Below are 21,971 nucleotides of genomic sequence, written 5' to 3' on the forward strand. Positions count from 1 at the left end.
TAAGTTTGAACATTGTCTTCAGACAACGTATTTCCACAGTTTGAGAACATCCAATTTGTTTCTCAGTAATGTCAGAATCAATACTTACCAAATCTCTCCACCCTAAATCTCTTTATGCCAGCACACCAGGCATGCTGTGACCTTACCCTGCACAGCTGGCTAGCAGCACTGGAACGTGGTGCTGGACATGATGGAGAATCTCCCTCCTGCCATTGAGACAGACAGACAGACAGACAGACACCTCCCCTGGGGTGCAGCTGATGGAAATGAGCAATGGAGGTTCAATGAGCTGCTTAAGAGACTTGTGCACCTCCTCCCTGGCTCCAACATCCCACATCTGGATCCCTTCAGCATTGTCAAGGGGCTACAAAAACCAATTCATAACCAAGTGCCCACTCTGCAATGAAATCAGAAATCGCACATCCAACTGTGTGGGTTGGAAGCCTGGCTAGTCCAGAGCAATCAGAGCACAAAAATGAGGGTCCATGGACTCTTGGAGGCCACTGGCCACATGACCCCTTCCACCTCCAAACTGTTGAGGCCACCACCCCCATGGCCATCACTGTTAAATATAGCAAAGTTAATAAACAAGCCCCAAATGCCACAGCTCATGCCTTATGTATCCACGTGAACTGGATTTGCTGGTGGTGTGAAGGGGTTGAAGTCCTGTCATCTCTGCAGGTGGGACAGTGGGGGACAGTCACTGCAAAACTGGGTCAGGACATCAATTTAGTTGCAAATACACCAAGAAAGTGACAGTTTTTCCACAGCTCTGCTTCCCCAGTGGCTCACAGAGCAACTGCTGAGATGTTTACAGGAGCTATTTCTGGTGGCAGTGCTGGCTTACGCTGCACTGCAGTGTACATAAAGCACTGCTGAAGGAAAGACAAAGAATTAAGTCTTCACAACTAGGCACTGAGGCCTCATCTGGGACTGCTGCAAGCAGAGCTGAACACCGTGGTAAACAACATGGAAAAGTACTCAGAGAAATCCACAGGACCCCTGAGCAAAGGCTAAAAATGCACAGATTTCGCTTACAAGGAGCAACACAACTGCAGCTTCCCTCCACTTTAAAAGATCTAATTGAAGGAGCTGCTAACAGCTCTACTGTTGACAAAAGAAGTGGAAAATACAAAGTCCAGCCAAAAGAAACCAACCCAAACAACTACCAAAACACCACCATCAAAACCCCACATGACCTGGCTATCTGCAGCTACACTGGATATCTCCATTATTTCAGCTCACCAAGGCAGCAGAACTGACAGGTTGCCTGGACAAGCAGGACCTACACTTGATACCTTCTCTGTTTTAAAAACTTGTGGCATTTCATACCTGGGATTTCTGAAGGCAGAAGTCACACCACAAATTCACAAAATCACTGGGTTGGAACAGACCTTAAGGATCAGAGAGTCCAACCCATGCCTCAACTCCTCAACTAAACCATGGCACCAAGTGCCACATCCGATCTTTTTTTAAACACATCCAGATCTTCTGTGCCTGGTTGAGACAGACAAACTTGACCCACTACAGCTCTCCTATTCCCAAGAATCTGTTTTCATGGATTTTACCTGGTGGTCTCCTGGAGGACTCAATCAAAGCACACTTACAGTTCACTCCTGTTTCACACTTTGTTCCAAAAAATGAGCTATAACCACATCAAGGCCTTTCAGAGGGTAAGTGGAAGGTGCTTTTTATTTACCTCACCAGCTAGAGCTCAACCCAGGTGCCATCCCAGCTCTTAATTTCATATTTTTATATTGCACATGCCAAAACTAATCAACAGCCACAGAAGACATTAGAGCTGACATTTGTTTGGCTAGCTGGAGTCAAAGGGAGACAGACTACAAGAATTACCACTGCAGACACACATTCATTCACCTCCCTTTTGCACATTATACTCAATAATTTACTATATAATAACAATCTGAAGTTTTTATTTTGCTATGATTTAGGATGACTGTGCCAGAATCTCAATGCTGTAATGCTCATGTGTCTTTTAATCTCTAATTTACTTCATTTTGTGCCCAAACCACTTGTTCTTGTGTCACACTCATACACACAGGGACTCCAGCAGTCTGATTTACGTTCAGGATCTTGGCCAAAATTCTTCTTGCTTCCTCCCATCCAACAAACACTGAAAGCATCCTCAGGACCATTCTACACACTCTTGCACAAGAGTGACCACAGTTTCTCACATTATTACAGTCTGTCTAACATGTTACTGATCTGACACTATCTGAACTGGACCCAAGCTCTGACATTCTGTACTTCCTGGAACATTACACACATGCCTCTGTAGAGGCCATCCTCTTCATCTTCTCATGGACTGATCACTGTTGCAGGTTTAAGTCTGAAAAGAGAATATGGGATCTGTTGTTTTTTATTGAAAACAGTCCACAGCCATTAATTGTATGGAGGGAGTGATGCTTCTAATGCAAGGTTACAGCTTAACACTAAAATGATGAAGAGTATGCTCTTAAACAAGCCAAAAGAAAATGCCTTCATCCAACATGCAAGCTGCCATGCAAAGACCAAAAAGGTGAACACAAAAATAGCTTGGATAGAATCACTGTAAAGCCTGTGCCTTCTAACATCCTATGAACAGTGGCCCTGAAAGTCACTATTTAGGGATATTCCTGAACTATAGACAACTGGAAGAATAGAGAGTGGAGAGACTTTCACTTGTGCTGTGATGTTCCTGCTTTACCCTCTGCAGAGAAAAGCAGGGCCACTGCAGGGCCTGCACACCTTCAGATGAGAAGAGGCAGAGACATCTTCACATCCTCTGTGGTGGGCAGCTCTGTCTGAGCACCTGCTGCTGGAGCCATGTGCCAGCTGCTCACAAACCCCACAGGAGCAAGGCCAGCAGCACTACCCAACAATGGAAAAGGTCAATGGCTGAACTCGGGGCCAGATAATGCCAGATGTTCCACACCTCAATGCCATATGACTGAACTATTGAAATTAAATTAGCCTGGAGTTGATTACAGAGGTGTATTAGCACAAGGAACTCACCTTTCAAGGGAAAAGTTTGCTCATCAGATACACACCTACTACACTCCTATATCCAACACTCCCATTTCCTTGTTGACTTTCAGACTCATCAGGGTATTCCCACCTTGTAACTACCAAGGTGAGAGTTTTAATGTAACCTGAAATGAGCTGGAAACTTCTCAGTGTGATCTGAGTTTAACAAGTCAGAAATACAGATATTGCCTCAAAAAAAAAGAAATTAAATACCAACAAGTTTGTGCCTTTAGAAAACAGTTAAATCCCTCACAGGACACACAGCTGGCATCAACATATACTTTGAACAACAAAGGAGACTGCTCCAAAAACATCAACCTACCCAAGAGATAGTGTCCAATATTTTTCACAAAGCCCTGCAGATTCTGTGCTTCCCCAGTCAGTTCCAGCACACTGCATGTTCTAACACACACTGGAGAACATTTATTGTAACATGTTCAATTTATGCCCTGATGTTCATCCCAAAGTCTAACTCAGCTTCAGTTCATACAGAATTAGCTGGGAGTCCTTAAGGGTTTACACAGCCCAAAGACAGGTTGTGATGGAAATGTGGACAGCTTTAAAAGGCCCAAAGAAGTACAAAATGAGAACCACAGCCCAGAAATCTGTCTGATCTTTTTAATAGAATGTCTGGAATCTGCTCTAATCAGCCTGCTGTACAAGCAGCACCTCAAACAAGGTGAAGAGGGTTCCAGGAAGGAGAGGGGGGGAACTTTGGTTTATTCTTTACTGGAATCTCCATTCAGAGGAATTGAGAAGTTCTAGACTGTCCAAAGCCTCGTGCCAACAAGCAGTGACCCCACCAGGACAGTCTCAACTGCAGCACATCACCCAGCTGCTACCAGACAAGGCAACAAGCAGAACTGAACACAGGCTGCTCTCTAAGGTCTCAGGTGGCAAAGTTACACATTGCCTGGGTGAATAACAAAAATGTGCACTTGGCTCCTCTCTGATGATATCTAAACATCTCCCCAAACACAAATTTCATATTAGATCCGTTTCAGAGCCAGTAAACCAAAGAAAAGCATCCCCCATTTGCTTGTAAAGAGCAGTCCAAAGCCAAGCAAACCCAAAGGAACAGTCATTTGCAAGTTTCACTGCATTAAGATACCTAATTTGCAGCATCAGAATGAGGGACACAAATACATTTACAATTCTTTGAATATATTTTAAATATTTACACGTAGCTTATTGTATGCTGATTGCTGAGGCTAAAGTCCTCAAGGCAAAAGCCACATATTGAGTAGTGCTCTTCAGGTAAAGAAATTAGAAAATACTAATAATTCATTCTAGTGCACTCATCTTCTAAAATTCATATGCTTTTAAAAACTTTCATATGAAGTGTTGTCAAAAAAACCCTAATTCACACTCAGCTAAAGAACATTAGAAGTACAAGGAAAGTCTAATTGTAGTATAAGGAAAATGTGAGAGTATAGACTGAGCAAGGCCATTTGGGATTTTTGGCTATTTTTTTTTGGACAAAAGCATTATCCAGAATGCTTCTCCACTTTTCAGTAGATCATTTCAACACTACTATTCCCAGGCATGGAACAGTTTGATATGGTAGGGATTATTTTGGCTTTGTTTTATAAAACACTACAAAAACTACACTGAGGCTTTCAGTCTTTGCAAGCCAAGCACACTTTGGAATCACTACCACTGAAAATCACAGTTAGGGTCTGATTTCAGCTCAGCTCCAGAGCAATGAAAACTCACTGTACCTCCACCAGTCCTGCTGTATCTGCACTTCACATGAGAAAATATCCTTTTATTTACAGGTTATAGAAATTTTCACTAAAAAACTATTTTCCTGTCTTACCAAGTGCATGGCATGAACAGAACTCACTGGCTGCAATTTTTATTTTTCTTCTTCTCAATTAGTATTTGGACATGCTAAATAAAATTCATTTAGCATGAAATTAAGAGCTACAGCTTGAGGGTTTTTTTTTTTACATTTTATTAATTAGCATTTTACAATATTTCATGTATCACCATCACAGTTCCCCATAGATTTAAGAGCAGCTGAGTTCTCAAGTGCTACAAATCATACTCTTGACAGCAAACTGTGATGTTCAAAAATGACATTCTCAGTGCAATCTGAAAAATCATATTCAGATCATCTGCTAAGCATTTTTTGGCAAAAGCAGAAATTTATTATGCTGGACTGTATTTCAGGGTCCTTATCTCAAAATATCCCTTCTTCACAAATCCACACTCTTAAACATAATAGGAAATCACCCACAATATTCACAAGTGAAAGGGAGTGCCTGAAAAAAAAAAAACCTGAAAGGCCATTCCAACATACACACAGCTTGGGAGAAAACTTCTCCTAATTCCAGCTCCCATTTTTCACTTACTTGACACTACAAGCTCTTAATATTACACTTGCATTTACATTTATTTCAATGCACTTGTGGGAACAGGAGCCAGCAATCTCCAGCACATTCTCTCCTCTTTCCAGCATGGCAGCTGTAGCAGAGAGATTTTCCTTTTCCAGAATCAAAAGCCAGGAAGTTTCTCCAGCTCCAGTTAGTTCTTACTGTTATTTCAGTAACATTTTGATGGCAAAGGTTCCTTTTTGAGATCATCTCCTCTTTACATTAGTGTGCTTAAATTTCTCTCACTCTGAAAGCTAATTTTAGATTCCACACAAACACAAATCCTTGATTAACTAGTCAATATTCATTAACATTTCTTTTGAGAAATTAGATTCATTAAGAATCAATTTATAAATTTAGATTTCAATTTAGTCCCACGTCACTTTAATAAGGGTTTCCTAATCAGGGAATTCACTACCTCAGCCACCAACTTCCATTTTTAGTTAAGCTTGGAAACCCAGTAAGCAAATTCAGCAATGAAAACCGGCTTTATATAGACTTACAGATGTTTCTAGAAAAATCCCAATCTTCCCAAATAGTCTGAAATTTCATTTAATTTCTCTCTGCCAACCCAATCCACCCCATTCCTTTGTTTTCAGAATACAAGGAAGAATACAGGTATTTGACAGATATGGAATACCAGACATATTTTAGCTTAGAACACTGAAATAAAATATTGGTTTAAACCTTTTAGCAGAGATTTGTTAACATATGAGAGGTCAAATAGGACAGAATAATACCAGAAAAACTATCCACATAACTACCTCCTCAAAACTCCTCATCTTATTTAAAATCTTGACCATACCAGACTTTGCTACAGCAGAACTCTCAATTTTTCTGTCAGTTTGATTTTTTCCAAGCTTTCATTAGGCATCCATTTTCTCCCAGGTATGAACACTAAGTTACCTTTTCTAAAGCTAAAATCACATGAGCTTTTTTGTGCCAATCTAACATTTGGCCACTTCAGAAGGATGACTTTGTGCTCCTCCTCTCCCCGTGTTTCTCCCACTGCCCTCACACTGGGGAAAAGAGGAGGGAGTTTTCTCTCAGCACAAGATAAATCTGACCAGCAAAAGATCTTTCTAGGCACCACCAGAACTGGCAAGAGGAGAGAAAACCATGCAGGAACAGCAGATTACTGCCTGACTAGGAGAGCAAACAGCCACCAAACCGTCCTACCCACCTCACACACCTTCCAGCCACTCATTCCCAATGTTTGTTCCAAATGTTTGCTCCCTAATCCATGATCTTTATAAAGAAATTTAACCTTTCCTTTTTTTAAGATTTTGTTTCTATGCAATCTATATCAAAGAAACATTTGTCCTACTACAAGGCAACAAGTTCCCAGATGCAACCCTCAACACTGGTGACCCCTTAGAGGAAGCACAACTTCCACACACACTCATCACACATGTGCAGAAAATCATGCTGATCACTCAAACAAAGGCTTTTGATCTCACACATATTGCATGTAGTTTATATGGAAACATCATGAATTATTCTGGTGCCATGATTACAGATGTACTTCAGCAGCAGCAAACAGCTTTTCCTCCCATCCCACTGTGGGTGACCATCTGGGAGGGAACTCTGACTCTTGGCTTACCTTGTGTTTTAAAGCAGCAACTGCAATCAGGGCAGAAGCAATATTACAGTGAAAACAACTGCCAGCTCTGTCTGAGAATAACTATTTCTACCAGCTTCACTAAATTGTTGGGGTTTGTTCTGGTTTGGGTTTTATTTTTTTAATAGAAAAAGCACTCTTACCCATTGGCAACTAAGACCTTCCTAACTTGCTTTTGATTGCAAGAAAATATAAGATTTGAGAAAAATATTTAAAACACAGTACTAACTTTAATTCAAATTATAAAGGAAAAGAATGGGATTAAGCAGTGGTTTATCTATGTGACTCTGAAAAACCTGAATTTGTTTTGGTGCTTTGCTGGGATTAAATGGGAGTTACACTGGATATCACAGTTAAAATAGGAGCTTAGCACTTTGTTTCAAAGTTTTTTTGAATGACCAAGTCAGGGATTTTTTTTTCACCCTTAGCAAAGATAAAAGCCAGCAAAACACACCCAGAATCATTTGCCACAGCAGCAAAACCACAGCAAACTACTTGGGTACCCAGTGCCTTTTCCCTTGCCAGTCCTCCCTTCCTGGTTATCTCCTCCTGCCACAAACCCTCCACACCTTCCCCAGGGCTGCAGCACCAGAGAGTAATCAACTCCATTTTATACTTCTAGACTTAAAACAAATGCTCTTCTGGTAGTGTCCTGCTCACCAGCCTTGCTGTGATTAGCTAAGGGAAAACTTCAGCCACGGCCGGAATTGTTTGCCTGCCTTTGTTTGGCTGTGAACTGGACACAGTTAAACAGCAGAGTCAGCACATGTGCCGAGCTGGGCAGTGACCTGCCCCCAGCCTGCCCAGCAGAGCATGAGCACACACATCCCAGAGCACCCCAGTGCACCCCAACACATCCCAGAGCACCCCAGGGCACCCCAGAGCACCCCAGTGCAACCCAGCACATCCCAGAGCACCCCAGCGCACCCCAGCACATCCCAGAGCACCCCAGCGCACCCCAGCACATCCCAGTGCACGTGCCAGAGCACCCCAGCACAACCCAGAGCACCCCAGCACATCCCAGAGCACCCCAGTGCACCCCAGTGCATCCCAGAGCACCCCAGCGCATCCCAGCGCACATCCCAGAGCACCCCAGTGCACCCCAGAGCACCCCAGCGCACCCCAGCACACATCCCAGCGCACCCCAACACATCCCAGCGCACATCCCAGAGCACCCCAGTGCACCCCAGTGCATCCCAGAGCACCCCAGCGCACCCCAGCACATCCCAGAGCACCCCAGCGCATCCCAGAGCACCCCAGCGCACCCCAACACATACCAGTGCATCCCAGCACATCCCAGCGCACCTCAGCGCATCCCAGAGCACCCCAGTGCATCCCAGCACACCCCAGCACATCCCAGAGCACCCCAGCGCACCCCAACACATACCAGTGCATCCCAGCACATCCCAGAGCACCCCAGTGCACCCCAGCACATCCCAGAGCACCCCAGTGCACCCCAGCACATCGCAGAGCACCCCAGCACATCCCAGCCCATCCCAGTGCATCCCAATACATCCCAGTGCACCCCAGCCCATCCCAGCACATCCCAGCGCACCCCAGCACATCCCAGCGCACCCCAGCACATCCCAGCTCCGCCATGGGGAGCTGCTGTCACCCACCCAGTGCCCAGCCACAATCACAGGAGCTCTGCTCCAATTCTGAGCTCTGGACAGCAGCTCAGACACTCCTCTATGTCAAGGAGAAGGAAGAATCTGATTGCTTCTGGGTGCTTATATGAAGTAGTTTTAAACCCCTAAGTCACTCTTGGGGAATTTATTTTGAGCTAGGATTGTAATGCATGCAATATTTACCCACACAACTACAAAGGTGGTGTCCTGGTTTTGCATGGGATGCATTTATGGAAGTGATGCAAACTTGCAAGTGATGCAACTTGCTAAATGATCCAGAAGGAGAACTTATGACCTCTGTAAAGAAAGCTACAAATTTTTACTTGGTGCCATCAAATATGGAAAAAATGTACCATTTATTTAATTATTTTACAGAAAAATATCACAGCTAATGGTTGGCAATTATTTTTCATTTCCTGGTTCTTCCTTTCATGGCTTATCAGAGAGAAATGTTTCCTCATTTCAAGTCTGACAATTGCTTGGCTCCAAGAATCTGAAGGATACATGTCAAAGAGCTAAGACTGCTACTAACAAGGGAAGGAGGAACATGGAAATGGCACTGCCCACTGTGGGAGGATAGGGAGCAAAGAAAAACCCCAAATATCCCTGAGAAATATCAAGAGAAGAAAAAAAAATGCTGAGAAAGGTGCACAGAATTCCTGTTCTTGACTTCTAGCATTCTAACTCAGCTCAGTATTTCATGTCTCATCCTCTTTAGGGCTTGTGTCCCTTGAACACAAGTTACCTTACAGACACTCCCACCTATTCAGTGGGACAAGGGGTAGAGAGCAGATTTGCTTTTTGAGTAACCTAAAGGAAGGGAATGTATCACAGCCCTGTGGAGACTGACCCCAGGATATGACCCCCCTGCACAACAGAGATGCAGGAAGGCAAGAACTCAAGTAACCTTTGAGTGCTATTTATAGACAAACAGCCCACTTGAACTCTTAAAGTTTGTGGCACTCAGGGGCAAACTGAGCCCCACTGGGCTGTAATTGCCTTCCTGAATCACAAAGCAACTCTGACTATCACACAGTACCCAGTGACTGTCTGGATAAAGACATTGGAAAATACCACTACATTTTCAAGCAAAGATCTAAGAGCAAATTGAGTGCCAGTAACATCACTGAGCTAACTCAGAAGCCCAGAGAGTTTTAGCCCCCAGTTTATGCTAATTATGTATGGCAAAGCAAGCCAAAATACTGAGTATTTTCAGAGAGTGATCAAGTGCACCACTTCTTTATAAAAGCAATCACCACACTAATGGTGTATAGCACAGACTAGTGTATAAATTGATGTCTCAAACTGAACATTTGAGAAACTCTTCATGAAACCCTCTCCTCTGCCTAAAATGATCCACAGCCTTTCAGTGCACTGCTATCATTACACACATGCTGCATAACAAAAGATCTTGAAAGTAAATCCTTTGACAATGCCACAGTAGATTGGAGTACCAAACTACCAAAAATCAGGATAGTACAGTCTTCAGAAAGAAAACACGGAATTTATTTTATCATGACCCAAGTTGAAGAAAGAACACACCCATCTACTGCTAACACCCCTCTACAAGAACATCCCAGGGGACGTCATCCCATCTATTTGTTTTTTGCAGCATCCTCTTGCAGTTTTAAAAACAAAAGGGAAGAGATGCATTTTCACCCTGTTCCATGTCTCTGAAGTGCTTCAGATGGGAGCTTATGTCCATCTGAGGTCACAGCATCCAAGATGTGGCACCACACAGAGCAAGTTCTACTGAGCTTCTTCAGAGCACTGAGAACTGCACAGAGAGAAACTGTAACAGGCAGGAATCCAATGGAGGGAGTTGCTTCCAAGAGTGAGTATGGAAAAGCCCAACCAATTAAGGTTCTACCACAGCAAACTTGTTTCACTATTTCCTCCAGGTCTTTGCTCTTAATCTGTGTAAAGCCTAGAATATATTTTATATATATATATATATAATATATAAAATATCTAAAATATATTAAAAAAAAAAATATATATATATATAATTGTTCTATATCTTGCTGTGTCTCTGCTGCTGGGGAGGATCTGGTACTGGGTGCTGTCTCTGTAAGTGAAGGCTGATAGCCAAAAGCACAGCCACAGTGCAAATTTATCTTTTTCTCATTAGCAAATCTTCCTGCTTTCCCTCCAGAGATTTCCAAAACATGCTGCTTCCTTGGTTTTAGACAAAGCCAGCTGGAAGTCAGGCCAGGTGGGTTAGAACATTCTTGCTACTCAAAAGCCAACTAATTCTTTGAAAGCAAAGACACAATTTTAGCTTTTATAATGGTTCTGAGTTGAGAAGGTGTTTTTTTTTTAAAGGACATATTCAACACAAGTGTAAGAAAATATATATACACACATACACAGGAACAGTCAACTGCACACACAGGAATAATCAAATGCACAAATATGGAATAATTTGTTAAAGCTCTTCAGAAAAGTTGTGGTAGATTTAAAGACAAATTCAACTTGCAAACTAAAGGCAAAAGGAAGACAACAAATGGAGATGTATAAACAAAACACAGCTTGCAGGACAGATGAAATAACACTCCTCTCTCCATGCATCAACAGAGCTCAGCTTCAGTAACAGGACTCATTTGGGGCAAAAAGTTATGAAGAACAGAGATCACGTCCAGAGACTCCAGAGGAGAGCAAGAGAAGATGAAAGTCTAAAGAACATGAGTTAAGGGCAGAAAAAGGTTACATGCTATTTAGAAAAAAAACCCAAAAACTGAGGGTGCTATCAGTCTGCAAATCAGCTCTAAGGATGGCTGCACTGGAACACTGAACATGAGCTGCATTAAACAAGAGTCAGAGCCACTAAAAACCACTCACTGCTTTATTCCATGTTTCTTCCTTCCCTCACAAAGCTCTTCCAAGGGAAGCAGCTCAGTGCTCCCTTCACCCTTGAGTTACACATTTCAGTACACAGCACTGAGCAGTCCAAAAAACCTTCTCAGCCCAAGGACTGCAGTGGGCTTGGCATGCTCTGGAGCTTCTAGCACTGGAGATTGTCTGTCTAACCAGTTCCTAAAGCCACCCAGCAGGAATGGCACAAGCACAGCTGAATTTGCCTGGGGAGAAGGCAGAGGAGAAGATAAAACCGAATCTACAGAGACTTTTTTCAGCCAAATTTATGAAAAACTTTTAAGAAGCTGTGCAGAATTTCAGAGAAAGGTGATGCCTAAATGACAAGTTAACAATTCTTGGTTTGGAGGCAAGGTTTATTACACAGGGGGAAAGGTCCCTGAAGATCTACACAGTGCATTTTGCTCCCACTGCAACTACTTTCCTGATGAATACAACCAGGATAACTTTATGCAATGCAATAATTTTTTATATCCTAGTGTGTATTGGATCTTCAAGTATTTAAATAATTCATATTCACAAAGAATATAACCTGCCTTTTTGTGCAAGATGTTTAATGCATTACAGCTCATTTTAAATTTAGAGATTTAAGTTCTTAGCTTTCAAAGTAAGGTCTGTCAAACAGCACAAAATAATTTATAGCAGGAAACTAAGATGCTCATACCTCACTGTAAAAAAAGCCACTTGTTTCCATAAGTAGAATCAAAGATAAGTGGCAGTATATTTCACATGTTTTGTTTTTCATTAATCTGGTGAAAACTAGCTTGACTTTCTAGAAATAAGCAGAACTTAATCATTTGTGCTATGCATATACTTTATTACCATTTGATTTCTCAGAAACTTGTTTATAATTACTTCCTGAACATACAACAGTAACATTTTGTCAAAGTTGAGTAAACAATTTTAAAAAATCAACCAATTCATGTGTTACACTGCAAAGTATTGATGACTCAGTAAATCTGACTCTTTAAAAGACCCCAAATATTTGCTAGGATTACAGAACTGTCAGAAGTGTTACAGACAGATGTGTCACAGCCCACCCCTGGAGGTGTCCCCAGACCCAGAACATGGCCCAGAGTGTTTTGGCAGCCAACAGCCCTGCTGCAGTGCAGTGACTCCCCACAGGACACTTGCCCCAGCTCCAGGAGGTGTGGCTCCACATCCACACTCCTGACCTGACTTACCAGTTAGTCCAGTATGGAGCAAGTGCCTGGCACTGGTTACTGCCACCATGCTTGAATATTAAGCTACAGAACATTAAAAAAAAAAAAAAAAACCAAAAAGGGAAATCTGAAAAACTGATTAAAATCCGATCATCTGTGCACCCCAAAGCATCCAGCCAGTATTCAAATTTTCTTTTGAACACTTCTAAACTCTGATTTTAGCACCATGTGCTAAGGAAACTACATGGCTGACAAATAACAAAAAAAAAAGCAAACACAGATGTCAAGTTAGTGTAATTCAGGTTTTTTAATAAACTACTAAGACTCTTCTTGCAGAAGATACAAGCAAGAGGTTGAGGCTTGTCTCCCTCCTCACTCTCTCCTGACACATTTCAGGAGAAGAGTCACTTTCTGGTGAACTCCAACTTCCAAGAGCAGAAACTGCTTCATTTCCCAGAGCTCCCATCTCGGCTCCCCTCCCTGCCAGCATCCCAAGGACAACACCACAGCCCCTGCTGAGAGGGGGCAGGGACACAGAGCCAAGAGAACAGCTCTGCACAGGTACCTCCCATCTCCATGCACAGGACTGGCAATAAAGCACTGCTGCTTTCCTCCTGCCCAAACTCTCCCCAACTCCTTTTGGCTGAAGCTACTCCAAGTACTAATATAGGAAGAAGTCCTGAAATCAATACTGAATGGAAAAAAGTTTTTAACCAGCAATAATATGATTCCCATATTGGAACAAGAGGCCAAAGGGTGTTTCATCTTACAGAAGAATCCAGCTTGCATGAAAAATAAAATACAGCAGAAGGAAATAGAAAGGAGAAGGTGAGTTAATAAAAACTATATCCAGAACTGAAAAAATTCTTGTTAAAAGGAGGATTGCACAAATTGTTTATGGTACAATCATGAAGAACTTACTGATTACTTATTACTACCCCTGACACACATACACAGATATATATAAATATGTAGGCAACTTGAGAGATTGAGGAGAACCCCAGTCAATTTTTATACTTCACAAAATAAAACTGGTAAGTTTTTTGTCTCATCTCTTCTCACTCCCCATCCCCTCTGAAAAAAGGTTAAAATCATCTTTGCCAAAGAATTCCAGAAGTAAAGCTTTCAGAGCTGGTAAGGTAACATCTGATATCTAAAGGCAGCAATTTAAGTGTTATGACAATAAAATTGTTCTTCACAGCAAAATCCATCTGGAAAACAGCTAAAAAATATGAAGCTGATACATTTAACACATTGTCAAAGCATAGAAGTTAATTTGACTAAGAGCAGGATTAGACTAGACTTTTTCTAATCTAAAAGCTTACTAGAATAGAAAAAATATTTAAATCATGCAAAATCTCAGAGAGATATAATATTAATAATTCAATTACATGCACTCAATTGAGTTTATCCAACTTACTCAAAAGCACAACAAATCTCTATGTTTCACATACCATATATTCCTTCCCACTCTGAATCTTTAGGTGGTGAAGAAAGAAAATGAGTAAGTCATTGTAATGTGCCAGTATCTCAAAAGGCAGAAGCTTTGCAGTGAACAATTCAGGGGTGATTTCAGTGGCAGGGCTGCTTTGATCTCTACAGAAACACCTACAGTGGAGCCTGTTCAAACTGTCCCAGTGAAAATTGTTTCCCTTATTTGGTCTGTATACCATGCCCATGTAACACCAAGGATTTTAGATCAGATCAAATTATGGTGAAAAGCCTTCCTTGGTTTACAATCACTCACAATAACTGGACTAAGGTAAGATTTTGGCCATGTTGAAGGAGGCTAAACACACTTCAAATTTGATACTGCAACATTTTTACAATAAAGTTACATCTTTGCTCAAATCCCAGCAATCCTCTTTGATTCCCCCCAAAAAAGATCCTGCTTCTCTTTCTTTATTTCAAAACCCCAATACAGATCTAGAAATGCCTTTGCTGTATTCCACAAGCACAGAGGTACAACCAATAAAATGACAAACATGAATCTGTTTCCTGCAGACCCCCACTTCTATAGCTTCAAGTGGAGCTTGGACAACCCTTCAGACATTAAGTTTCTAATGCCCACCCTCATTTAAATCACAGCTTAGTTACTCATCAGCCCCAAGAAAAGAAACACCAAGTTCACACATGAATCTTATTCATCATAAATATGAATCAAAGAACATGATCAAAGAATTTCTCTAGCCCAGTCTCTGTCACTTTGTGAGGGTTCCCTCAGATGCAGGATGAAAGCAAGCTGTGCCTCCCTGGCACTGTTCTTTTAGACCACAGCTCACTCCCTGGTAACCCCTGTTGTTAGTGAATAATGAATGGGTTAGATCACATCACAAGGGAGGGGAAAAAAAAAAAAAAGCAGGTTTGGTCCATAGGTTGGCAAGTGAGTAAATAGAAATATACATATACAGAGGAAAGCACTCAATTCCACAATTGCTGAATCTACTCTAACCTTTTAGTTTATCCTAAAGCAGGCAGATCTCATCTGGGCTCATTCATATTATGATCTGTGTTCTGTATTTCCACTTCCACTTCTTGCCTTTCCCAGTTCCAAAATACACAACCTTTCCCCCCACCACCACCCTACCAGCTTTTCCAAAGAGCAGCATCAGGCCCTCATGCCTGAATGAACTATTGAAATTCACAGGTATCAACAGACACATTATTAGAACTCCATTTCTCTTTCACCATTTACACTACAATTAATCCCTAAAAGTCCCAAAAACACCAAACCATTTGTGAGGGTCTCCAGCCACCTTTAACACTGTATTTCATCAGAAAAGAAGGATAACTCTGCTCCCTGTTTGAACATAAGAATGGACTATTCACATGTTTCATTAAACAAACCTTTGGCTCAACATTCTCCCTCTCCAAATATTTTCATCACAAGCCTCTTTGCAAACAATAGTGGGAGTCCTGAAGAACTCACTGCTTACAGAACTACTCCCTGTGTAGATACAGGAACATCAAGTCCCCCAAAGGCAGCTGAAGTTTCTTTACCACTTTCTTCTGCATCTTTTTTTTGATGCTTCATTGTCAAAGTGTTTCAACATTCAGACTGAGAAGGAACACACTTAAAATCTCTGCTGGAAGGGACACAGGCACTCAAGCTATTTCCTCAAGTCAAAAAGCAGTTCAGTAACACTATTTCACTTCCCAGAAAACTCAGCCAAACCATGCTGAAACACTATCAACAGGGTATTTTAACTGCAGGGTTTAACATTTTGACATTTCACAACTTTCTGTAAAAATCTGTGCTTTTGCTGCAGAATACACCAAATGGGCACCCAGGATTTTTATTTGGCCATGTGCCTGAACCAACACCTTTCTCTATCTTCAAAAACAACCAGCAGAAAGACACTGCACAACACAAGAGAGTCATTTCCCCTTCCTGATGCTGATACAAGTCGGGAACAGAAAATGAAACCGGTTTAACCTGTTGGAATTATCCCACTTTGCCCTTTCACCAACACATCTTGAGGACCCACAAAGAACTCACCAAGAAGAACAAGAGCTCTCAACACCCCAACCATTCATTCCCAGCAGCAAAGAGCTCTCATCTCCAGCTGTCAAATTCTGCCCCTAAAAAGAGCATTTGATACTTTCTTTCTGAAGATCCACACAAGAATCACGACTCTTCAGAGCTGAAATATTATTTTAAGAAATCCACAGTACCCTAATTAACACTGGAGCGAAATGTTTCTAGTGCAGAGCAGGACTCCACTCTCAGAATACTAATAATCTGTTTAATTACAGCTTGAAAAATGGAAACATCCTCCAAGCAGGATGGTTCTCATTCCATAGGTTATTTTACCTATAAATGCCTTCTCTGCTAATAGGAGTTAAACTGAAGGAAGATATACAAGACTTGGTTTGTTTAGGTTAAAACTTGCCAAACAACACCATTCAGTTGTTTTAATTTATCTTCAGTTTCTGAAGGTGGAAACAACTGATATTTACAATGATCTCTTGGTCTTCAGGTTGTAGAACTATTTTTTGTGAAATAATACAAACATTGACAGCTGTTTAAAGGTAGTTGTTCATTAATAAAGTGCCTGTTCTTTCACAGAATAAAGTATGGTTGTCTAAACTGAAGCTAATCTGGCAGGTTTTCTACAGAAAAACAAGAAATCTTTGGGTGCACATGGATATGCACATGTGTGTAATTGCTGCTATGCCAAGGGGGGTGAGACACAACCCTCTTGCTGGAAATTTGGCTTAAGGCTTCCACCTTCAACATCCACAATCCTTGAAACAGAATAAGCAAGTCAAACAAGCAAGTGAAAAAATACCCAGCACTCCCATGGTGGGTAAATACAACCTACAGAAACATCTTCAAGCAGTTCAAATAACCTCTGGCTTCTCCACTTGCCTGTGCAGCAGCTCTCAAATCAAGACAGCTCCTTACAAACAAAACACAGCTCCTCCAAATCACACAGCACACAATGGTTGAAAAGCACTTCTGCACAAGTACTTTGAAGAACAATATCCCACGTGGCTGCAGTTGCTAGAACTTTCCTTCCTGAGCTGATAAACAACACGGCCGTGTGCGATCGGAGCATTAAAGGATTCAAGAAGAATGAGCAAAACCAGTTCTGCAAGTCACACTCATGAAATCCTAATGACACATCCACACACCTGGCACGTGAGAAACCCTAAGAAATCCAAGACACTGAACACAAGATTGATTTTTTTCTAGGTTTTAAGATGGAATCAAGCATCTCACAGGGGGATCATCACAACCAAGGCCAAGCTATGCCTGGAAGCTACAGACAAGGCTTTAAATGACTCTGAGCCACAGTTCTGCCATCTACTTTTCCAAGCTATCCTTAATGCTGAGGACTGAACTGTGACTACAAGAACAGCAGAAATCACTTGCTTCTGTCAAACTGCAAAAGAATACAAAGGTCCAACACTAGGTTGCCATGATGGAAGTCTAGAAGCTCAGTCAGGGTTAAAAAGGGTATTTTCAGCCAAACCAGCCAGATAAATCCAGTGAAGATATTAGAACATCTCCCAAAAACACTAACTTCTTTTTCAATCACTGTCAAATTATGGCTTTTATTAATGAACTACCAGATTCACAGTATCTTCTTTAGGTTAGCCTGTTATTTTTAGTATTCCACTTCACAGTGGGAAATACAAGTACAGCTTAACTAGAGAACTTTCCCAAGAGTATTTTCACTCTTTTGATCTCACACATTCATCAAGTGACATTAATTTTGTCCAGTCTTTCTATAGAGAGGGAGATGAAGTCCTCAAACAAAGGCAGCTTTTTTTTATTTGCTTTCTTTTATTTGCTCTTCTTTCCAGATTCCTTCCGCTCTGCTCATGTACTTGGGAAAACCAAGACATGGAAACCTCAGCTAAAAAACAGATTATCTAATCCTGGGGACAAATACCCAACTACTGTTTAGAAATCTGAGTACAGCATTCTCACAGGTGCTACAAGCAGCAAAGGCACCTCCTGGACATGTCAAATAGTCTGAGATCCCTGTGAGCACTGCAGCCCCAGCAATTTATAAAGCCAGAAATAGGCTCTGGGACACAGCAGCCACCAGGTACATGAGAAGAATTGATTTGCATTTTTAAAAGTGCTTCAAAAGGGAGTAAATTATTTAAATTCCCTCAGTGCATGTAATATCCCAGGAACAGCCTGTCTTCCCCACAAAACAAAGTTTGGTCCTCAAGAGTTACAGCAGATAGGCTGCTGCAACTTCCTGCTGATAAAAGCTGTGCTGTGCTCTAAGTTGGGTTTTTTTGAAATCCAAAATGCAAAGAGAACCCAAATCACAAACCCCTGCCCCTTTTGCTTCCTTAGAATAAAATTCTCCTTTAAGACTGTACACAGCTTAGCATCTACACACCTGCAAATAAGTGCTATCTTATGTAGCTCCTTAATGTTCCAAAGTAAGGTGTGAGAACTCCAATTTCAGCACACCACAAGTCTGAGTATATACCCATGATGATCAAATGTGATTTGTTTCAGAGCAGGAGTTTTATATCTTTTTGTCCTTGGAATTTTGAAACTAACAAATAATTTCCAAATCCATTACAAAAATCCCAGTCACAAATTGTGGGAGGATTTGAATTGGTCAAGCTTTCACTCTTAAGCTAATAAATGTAAAAGCAACTATGTTCATCAGGTCTGTTCCAAAACAGGAATTTTTAATATGTATTTTCCAACAGTGATACCTCAGAACTAGAAAATGCAAAAATGCTTTTGTGTAAGTTAAAACAGAGAAAAAAAGTATTTTACCTTTAAATTTCTGGAGTAATGAATTAACCATTATGTATTGACAAAAGCAGCAGGAATAAAAGTAATTTCAGCAAGTCTACTTCCTTCTATTCTCTCCCCATTAATTCTCCCTCCCATAACATATGTAATCTCAAGTCAATCAAATACCATTTAATTCAAATTAATTTTTCTAACTCTGTAAGTACAGAAAGAATGGAATAAGCAACCTGCAACACTTGTAAGAGTTATGAGCTTCTTCTCCATGTTCTGCTCATCCTGGGAAATTTCCAAACTCCTGAACATTTCACTAGTGTCAAAATTTATGTGCTGCCAGATCTGTGCACAAGTCAGGTTCAGAAAAAGAACTAGACAAGGAAAGTACCTGCTGCCTCCAGTAAGGCTTCTAGTCTTGCTTGTGTTTCTGGATCCACAGTTCTCAAGTCCGCACCTTCTGCAGCGCTCGATAGGAACAACTCCGATGTGGTTTTGAGTACTGGGTTATCAAGATCTTCTTGGTCCAAAATAAATGATTCAACCTGTTTGCCAAGTCAAAAAAACAAACAATTTTACCATTTTGGAAGCTTTAAAGTTAATCTAAAATACTACCCCCCAAAAAATACCGTTAAAATAATCTAACTGTACTATCATAATTGTGTTTTAACTGCCAAGAACATAGAACAAAACTACAAAAAACATCTGGCCATCTCACTGAAGAGGTAGTTAAAGTCACAAAATACAAACACCCTGCATAAAAAAAAATATTGCAAAAATTACAATTTAAAACACTTTAAATACAGCAAGGTCAACTCAGATAAAATAGTGAATAAGTGTAATGCATATTTGCACAGTTAACCACCCAAACAGGCAGACACAAGAAGCAGTAACATCTTTGTCACCAGAAGCTCATCTACCATGTTATTAATAAAAGCCACCAGTAATGATTGTGGTACAGCTGGACCTATCTGAGTGCCAGGCTAAGATGGAATGTTTTCCCAAGATGCCTTTCATTTCTCTTTTAAAAGTAATTTCAACAGAGGTAGCACAAAGATTTTGTTTATTTTGAGCAAGAACACAAGAATTGACCAAAACTCAACACCAAAACATCTGTTTGCAAGCTGGCACTCAGCATTACCCCAGTCTGCTCTGCTTCCTGGACAAGAACAGATCTGCAGCAGGATGAAGCAGGCAGGTATTCCAACCAAGCAGCAATAATGCTGTCCCACCAGTGCCCCACGTGACCTCCAAACACAAGCCCATGGAATTACTCAACACAACACACTGCAGTTTTATGACAGCTTGCCAGAGTAAACAAGGAGGATACCTGACTCACACTCTAAAGAGAGCACAGCTACATTTCAGAATCTCCCAAGCTCAGAATAATTTCCTCTATTTTCAGTAGTATTTTAAGACAAAAACATTATTTCATAATTAGATGTTGTCTGTTATCTGTACCAACACTATTGGTGCTTTAGATTTGCTGTAGAAATGAGACATTCTTGTTACTCAGCCACTGCTGCCCTCTCCCACTTCATGCCCCAGTCTCATCTCCCTTCCCAGTTTTCCCCAAAATACTTCCCCCTATTTTTCTCACCATCTTGTTTCCCCTGGAAAAGGAAAATTTATACTTAAAAAAAAAATCAAATCAGGCCATCTGCAAATTCATTAAGTACTCCATTGTGTGAACAACGTTAACAGGATCTGGGAGCAGCACAGAGCACTGCTATTCAAGAGCAACTTGGGCTCGTTCATTTCTTCCCCTTTTTGATATGTAAATGCCTGTAACACTATCCCCTGGTGTCCGAGCCGGCCCTGTGTGCCAGGGAAATGCTCACTTTGGAATATCATGGGAATAGGAGCAAGTATGACTTTTTAGGAACACCAAACACGAGCCCCACATCTCAGTGGATATTTGTGATCCCAGCCAGCTTACAGATCTTGTGTGCCAAACACAAATATTAAAGGTAAGGCAGCAGGCTCTGATTTGGTGCTCAGAGAAGCAAGATTTCTAGGTTAGTCCAAGCAACATTCCTAAAATAAGGAACTGTCATTGCAAGGAAGAGTTAAACATTAAACGAGCAGAAAATTAGTGGCCTAAACCAGTGATACATATTTTTGCTACAAACAAAGAAGAGCTATTTACAACTCCCAGCAAAATGCATCCCTACAGTAAGAGCCCCCTCAGCAGAACTCAAATTCCAGGTTAGTCCATAGCCTGCTTAAGGACTCCATGTTTTCATGAGTTCTGATGCAAAACTGACTTCTGGGAAAATTCACCCTTACCACCTACATGAGCACTTCAGGGTTTTCCATTTTTCCCACAAGACTACACAAGGCATTAATATGATGGAAATATTATTCCTATTGCAACATGTTTGTGTGATCTGGTGAAGGGCAGAACTTCCCACTGTGCCTGCATGACCATTCATTATATACAGCTGAGAACTAGATAAAAGAAATTTTATTAGATTCTTCTGGACATTTTTCCCTACATTTACCAGCAGTCCTCCCTTTTGAGGACATAGCAAAAGGAGTAAAAATGCCACCTCCCACTGAAGGAACTGCACTTGAGAACAACAAACAGTGCAGAAACACTCAGTGGCTCCTGGCAAGCCTCAGGGCTCAGCCTTGGGAAGAGCCAGGCACTCCTCAGCCAAGGGGAGCACAGCAGCCTTGCAGAACCTGCCAGAAGCTGTCCTGCTGCAAATTCTACAACTTCATGGGTTTGACACTTTGGGAAAGATATGGACCATTTTCTCCCTGACTGCTGCCAGCACAAGCTCACTGGGATATATTTACTGGATTTACAGGCAACAATCCACCTCTAGAGCCTAAATCAGTGTTAATTCACCATTCAAATATTCAGCTTCCAAGAAACCTCTGTCTCCCCAACAGGGAATACATTTTGCTTACAGGAACTTCTAAATAAGTCTGTATTTTTAACAATGATTGTGCAAACACTACTAATTAGAGTAAATTACACACACAGTTTTTACTTAAGAATACAAGTTGGGTAGTACTGGTGCAGTCTGCTCTTTTATTAAC

The 21,971-nt window shown here is 41.2% G+C and overlaps 1 protein-coding gene across 11 annotated transcripts in view; it reads right to left on the reverse strand.

Annotated features, from left to right (window-relative positions):
- Nucleotides 1-21,971, reverse strand: part of ANKHD1 (ankyrin repeat and KH domain containing 1) — a 100,403-nt gene that overhangs the window by 66,253 nt on the left and 12,179 nt on the right. For all 11 annotated transcript variants that reach the window (XM_071443045.1, XM_071443043.1, XM_071443048.1 and 8 more), the window contains exon 2: nucleotides 19,312-19,465. In XM_071443045.1, the coding sequence (XP_071299146.1) occupies nucleotides 19,312-19,465 (154 nt within the window). The remainder of the gene's footprint in view (nucleotides 1-19,311; nucleotides 19,466-21,971) is intronic.

This window comes from Agelaius tricolor, unplaced genomic scaffold, assembly GCF_023055355.1.
Source record: "Agelaius tricolor isolate 1412-34295 unplaced genomic scaffold, bAgeTri1.0.p SCAF_18, whole genome shotgun sequence".
NCBI lineage: Eukaryota > Metazoa > Chordata > Aves > Passeriformes > Icteridae > Agelaius > Agelaius tricolor.